Source organism: Protobothrops mucrosquamatus, unplaced genomic scaffold (genome assembly GCF_001527695.2).
Source record: "Protobothrops mucrosquamatus isolate PMUCROS unplaced genomic scaffold, P.Mucros_1.0 scaffold555, whole genome shotgun sequence".
NCBI lineage: Eukaryota > Metazoa > Chordata > Lepidosauria > Squamata > Viperidae > Protobothrops > Protobothrops mucrosquamatus.
The window spans coordinates 456,221-462,417 of record NW_015386858.1 but is presented as its reverse complement, the minus strand read 5'-3'; the positions used below and the strand labels follow the sequence as shown (position 1 = coordinate 462,417).

The following is a 6,197-nucleotide window of genomic DNA, read 5'->3' as shown; positions in this document are numbered from 1 at the left end:
GGACAATCAACCAGTGGAACAGCTTGCCTCCAGAAATCATGGGAGCTCCACCACTGGCGATTTTTAAGACGAGACTAGACAACCACCTGTCTGAGATGGTATATAGGTTCTCCTGCTTGAGCAGGGGGATGGACTAGAAGACGTCCAAGGTCCCTTTCAGCTCAGCTCTACTCTACTCTACTCTACTCTACTCTTGTTCTAGATCAGGGGTAGTCAACCTTGGCTCTTTTATGATTTGTGGACTTCAATTCCCAGAATTCCTGAGCCAGCTATGCTGGCTCAGGAATTCTGGGAGTTGAAGTCTACGACTCATAAAAGAGCCAAGGTTGCCTACCCCTGATCTAGAGAAACAAGTAAGTACGTTAGAAAATAATTGCAATAATTGCAGAAACACCGCCAAAAAAGAAAACCCCTGGAAAAACTGCAATACTTGCAGAAAAGAATTGCAATTGAGTCCACTCCTACTGGAGGGGATTTTCCCTCAAGGTTTAAAAAAAAAAAAGATGAAAAAAGTGCACCAATGGGCGCCGCTCTTCTCAGGTTGCAAACGCCACCTATCTCCCCAAGGCTCGAGCAGCGTTGACTGGCAGGCTTTTGTCACGTGACCAGCCACGATGGCGGCTCCTGGCTTAGTTCTTGTACGGTCAACCATTCCAGGCGGAACCGGAAGTGCAACGTGCGCTCGGCTAGGCTGGAAAGAGGGTGCTGAGCGGTGCGCGTGAGTCGGGCAGGTGGGTTTCGGGGGGGGGGCGAGAAGATGCGTGTTTTTAAAGCAAGCGTGTCAAATGCAGGAAGGTCTGCTGGGGAAGGGTCCTGGGTGATCTGAAGGATCAGGGAAAAGGGGAGGGGTGGTGAAAGCTGAGTAGGGAGGTGAAGAGGCGCATTCGTTTGGGGCAGGAACTAAATAACTTAATGCCCTGCAAATGCACCGGGCTGCGAGTTTCCTAATTCCTAACTGGTAGCAGTGCTACCTGGGCCTTAGGAATGGTGCGGTTCAAACGTACCTGGAAGATCTTTGATTTGGAGTGGGGTGGGTGGATGGGAAGTTGAGAAAGCTTACAGTAGAAGTAAGACATAGAAGTGGAAGGAACATGTTGATTTCCCACGATCTGTACTGAATATTGGTTTAAATGGCGAGGGTATTTCTTTGGGGGATAGTTTTAATAACAGTACAGTTGGGGAAGGTCCTTTCCTTCTTTCCTAACTACGATCCCTTTGCAGATTTTGTTCCTGTAGAAAGTATAAGAAACTTGGGGCGTGGATGTATCAAATAATGTGTTTTTTTAAGCCAGGCAAACCTGTTATTTTGCTGAGTTATCCTTATTTTGCTGAGTTGTCCTTGTTGGGGTTAAACGTATTGAACTCCTTCTAATATAGTATGAATCTGTTATTTTAAGACTGTGGTGTTAGAATTGTGTAGTGTTGAATAGTGTCATTCAACAGGGTGGGTTTCTGCAAGCAATAATTTTCCTGTTTTAATATTAAAAAATTATTTTCCAGAAAGTAAAATGTTAATATTTTATAGTTAATAAAATTGTAACCAGCCCCTTAAAAAAAAAAATTCATTGCAAAATCCAAGGATAACCCTTCTGGATGTCATTTAAGCCTAAATCTTGATATTTTTATTCTTAATATTTGCATTGAATAGAAGTATTATTTGGAGTTTAGCATGGCAGCTAAAAATGAAATCCTGTATTATAGTGAGTTTGATGCAGAAACTGTTACAAGATTGCTGCAATAATGTTACTTTGGTAGTTTAAGGTTTTAACACCTCCCTCCCTTCTGTGGAGTTATTTGAGACATCCTAATCATAGCTTCAGTAAACTCTTCAGGAGACAGTATTGTAATCCAGTGAAAGACTTATTACCTTCCCAAACCGGTGGGGGAAGAGAGCTGGCTTGTCCAGCTGGTAGATCTTGTTTTCCACTGCTCATGTGGGAAGCACTGAAACAACATAAGGAGTGCTTAGTTCTAATATCCGTTAGTAACCTCAGTGTCATATAGCCTTTCTTTTCCATTGCAACTCTTGACAGATGCTTGATGATTTCTTCACATTATTTTTGACATTATTTTTCTTTCCAGCCAAACCTCCTTTTGGGGCTAATCTTTTGGTGTGCCACAGTCCTCTTCCTTTATATAATAATTGAACTTCACCACCAAATAAGAAGGGGCTTATAGATATGAGTTGTTGGAGAAATGTCCTTCCATTGTGTAAAGGAAGAACCTTCAGCTCCCTCCATAGATTTTAAGAGAGTGCTCTTAATCACAGCTCTTTACCTGTAAAAAGACACCTGAGAGCCAGAAATCTTGCTGATTGATAGGGGATCAAATACATATTTTGTTCATTAAAATGCAAATCAATTTGTAACTTTTTTGAAATGCGTTTTTCTGGATTTTTTTGTTGTTATTCTGTTTCTCACTGTTAAAATAAACCAACCATTACAATTATAGACTGATCATTTCTTTGTCAGTGGGCAAACGTACAAAATCAGCAGGAGATCAAATATTTTTTTCCCTCACTGTAAATACTATCTCTAGATTAAAGGTAGCATGCAGATAAATACTAATTACAGGAAGGAATGCCAAGAGAAGAGCAAATCTCTCATCTCCAGCTTGTGAGGTTGGCAGAGGAACCTGTTTGGCCATTGTGAGAAATAAAATGCTGGATTAAAATGAGCAATTTGTTTTTTAATATTGAGCTGTTTTAAATGTCGCTTGAATACCTCTTTTTCTTTTTCTCTTTCAGCTGTGTTGGGAATAGATCTTCAGAGATGCACAGGATGATTTGAAGCACCATGCTGATTGCTGCCTATGTCGCTTTTGCTTTTCTCCTACTGATATGTTTGGGCTTGGAGTTCTCCGCCTGCCGCTCCAGGCTCACCAGCAGGTCTTACTCCAACCCAGCCTTCTTGCGGTTCCAGCTAGATTATTATCAAGTCTATTTCTTGGCTCTCACAGCTGATTGGTTGCAAGGACCTTATCTTTACAAACTCTACCAGCATTATAACTTCTTGGAGGCCCAGATCACCATTATTTATGTTTGTGGCTTTGCCTCAAGTGTGTTGTTTGGGCTGGTTTCCAATTCGTTGGTTGACCGCTTGGGCCGAAAAAAGTCCTGCATCCTCTTTTCCTTGACTTACTCTGTCTGCTGCCTCACAAAGCTCTCCTGGGATTATTTTGTTCTAATTGTAGGAAGAATATTAGGAGGGCTGTCTACTGCTCTACTGTTCTCTGCTTTTGAGGCATGGTATGTGCATGAGCATGTGGAGCGCCATGATTTCCCGGCAGAATGGATTCCTGCCACCTTCTCTAAGGCTGCCTTCTGGAATAGTATAATTGCTATTGGAGCTGGTGTAGTAGCCAATATCTTTGCTGAATGGCTAGGATTTGGCCCAGTAGCTCCCTTCATGGTCTCTATTCCCTTTCTTGTGCTGGCTGGTACCTTGGTTATGAAGAACTGGGATGAGAATTATGGAAAAAAGCGGGCACTGTCCAGAACTTGCACTGATGGCTTGAAATGCCTTCTGTCCGACCGCCGTGTCCTGCTTTTGGGGACTATTCAGGCCTTATTTGAAAGTGTCATCTATATCTTCATCTTCCTCTGGACTCCAGTCCTGGATCCCCACAACCCACCTCTAGGCATTGTCTTCTCCAGTTTCATGGCTGCCAGCATGGTTGGATCCTCACTCTACCGTGTGGCCACGTCCAAGAAATACCACCTCCAGCCCATGCACATCTTGTCTCTTTCAGTCCTAATGGTATTTTTTTCACTCTTCATGCTGACTTTCTCAACCAATCCTGGGCAAGAGAACCCATCGGAGTCCTTCTTGGCCTTCCTGCTCATTGAGCTTTCATGTGGGCTCTACTTTCCTTCCATGGGTTTTCTCAGGCAAAAAGTGATCCCTGAGAAGGATCAGGCAGGTGTGATGCATTGGTTCCGTGTTCCATTGAACCTACTGGCTTGCCTTGGGCTGCTCATCCTCCATGATAGTGATTATAAGACAGGCACCAGGAATATGTTCACCATCTGCTCTGTCATGATGGTAATGGCCCTCTTGGCTGTTGTAAGCCTCTTTACTGTTGTCCGAAACAATGCAGATCTCAGGCTGCCCAGTTCATCTAGCCAGGCGGAGTTATCTTCTCCTGACCTCTGATCAGGAGTATGCCAATTGTCCATAATGTATCACAGAACCAGTACTATATATATATATATATATACAAGGTCTGCAAGGAGAACGCTGAACATCTGACAAGTGCCATGTGGATCTCTTCCACATACTGGAAGAGTGACGTGTATACACATCTAATTTTCTTTTCAACAAAGACAGGCCACATTAAGAACTTGGGTTACATCTATGTCAAGCAGCTTTTCCCCCCCTTCTCTTTTTTTCCCCACCTTGGAGTCCAGTGGCTGCTTGACCTCTGCTGGTTGCTGTCTGCTACTTCATTCTGAATTGATGGTGACAGACAATGGCTTGCAAGGACAAAGCAGGGTTTCTTTAAAAAAAAAAAAAAAAAAAAGACAACAGTGAGGTTGATAGACTGTCAATTATCAGTATTGAACTTGGTAGCAGGAACAGCTGTATCCTATAAACAGCAGTATAAGCCACACTCTGTGATCTTCTGCTTTTTTTTAAAAAAAGTAATAAACTGAAATTAAACAAAGTTTATCTTGAGTCCATTTTAATTTTGACAGTATATATAGCCCGGCTTGGTCAAATATTTCAAACTGGAGTTGGGATTATTTTGACATTCTGAATTTCGACATCACAAGGTTTTTATTGCATTTATATTGGTTTCACAATTTCCAGTATGGCACTGATAAAAGCATTGTTCTTCCAATTTCCTATTTTGCCCATTGTTTTAGCTTCTGTTTCAGTTTATGGTGAAGAGTGTAAATTAAGCACCCGTTCAATATTTTAATCATATCTGCAAACAGTAGAATTAAAAAAAAAATACTGAGACTCAAAAAAGAAGAAGAGTGATAGTCTTAGAGAGACTTTGTTTTATAGTGCATCTAGTTTTATTTCATTATCTATCCCAGCAACCAAAGAGTTTGCTCCTGCTGATCTCTGCGTGATCCACTTGCAAAGGTATATGGCAACTGTAGACATATCTGGAGAACTTATCCAGAATTCATTTCACCAATAAATAGCAGCCATGAAACCCCACACTTTATAATATTTGAATATTAACAATGTTCCTGCATTAGTGCATCTAGCTTGTAGATTTGTATCATTTAGCCAATAGGTTTTTAAGTCCCTTTAAATAATAATTTTTTTACCAAAAACCAGAGGGCAAGCAATACCTGCTAATTGAGAGAAGGCAATGCCTCTTCTCTGCATTCCTTAAGTCTTTCTGACAGTTGCATGCTGCATCTACATGGGAAAGAAATGTGTTTGCTTTTCTCAGGATCATTACTTCTAATACATATGCTAATGTGAAAGCATCTTTATTTAACAGACTCTGTACAGCACGGGTGTTAAACTCACCACATCACGTGACGTGTTTGACATATCGCAATTCTTTTTGCATTGTTGGCAATAGGATGGGCGCAGCTTCGGTATGATGAAACCAGCCCGTGGGCCAGCAGTTTGACACCCCTGGTGTACAGTACATTTTAAAGGATAGCATCTGAGCCAGCTAGCACAGTAATTAGCACTTATTTTTTTTTTTTACTAAACTCTAATAGGAACTATAGTTTTGCCTAAGGTGATAGGCCTTGATCTTCTCTGCTTTGGTTTTTGCCCTGCCCAGAATTAAAAGCATATTCAAGTGGCAAACAAAAGGCAAAACAATATGTTTCATTGTGTTTTTGTCTACTTTTTTTTTTTAGATCTCAGCTCTTATCTCTTATCTTTTCTACATGTTGTCTCTCTTTCCCCCCAGTTCTTTTAAAATAATTTTAATTCAGGAGACAGCTTTTAAACCAACTGCTCATTTTATAGCCAGGTGATAAGTGGGGCATTTCTCAGTGACTTCCTATTATTTTTAACCAAACAGCTTCAGGGTTTCTTCAGTTTTTTGAGAAGTTCTGATTTAAAAAATGTTGCCACTTTTAATATATATTTTTTGTCACTCATTCAAAATTTATTTACCGTCCAAGACCAATAAAAATCCAGTATACGTAGTCTTCAGGTTACAATGACAATTGGAATATCCATTGCTAAGAAATGCTATTTATCAAAAGAATAGTG

At 40.8% G+C, this 6,197-nt stretch overlaps 1 protein-coding gene across 1 annotated transcript; it reads left to right on the top strand.

The window, feature by feature from the left end:
• The first annotated feature begins 638 nt into the window (after positions 1-638).
• On the top strand, positions 639-4,619 carry MFSD5 (major facilitator superfamily domain containing 5). The gene is made up of 2 exons (XM_015817154.1): positions 639-731; positions 2,747-4,619. The coding sequence occupies exon 2, from the start codon at positions 2,796-2,798 to the stop codon at positions 4,152-4,154; it is 1,359 nt and encodes a 452-aa protein (XP_015672640.1). The 5' UTR covers positions 639-731; positions 2,747-2,795; the 3' UTR covers positions 4,155-4,619.
• Positions 4,620-6,197: the final 1,578 nt, after the last annotated feature.

Excerpts from the sequence above, each read along its gene's own strand:
- MFSD5 (XM_015817154.1), top strand. The coding sequence starts at position 2,796 with ATGCTGATTGCTGCCTATGTCGCTTTTGCTTTTCTCCTACTGATATGT.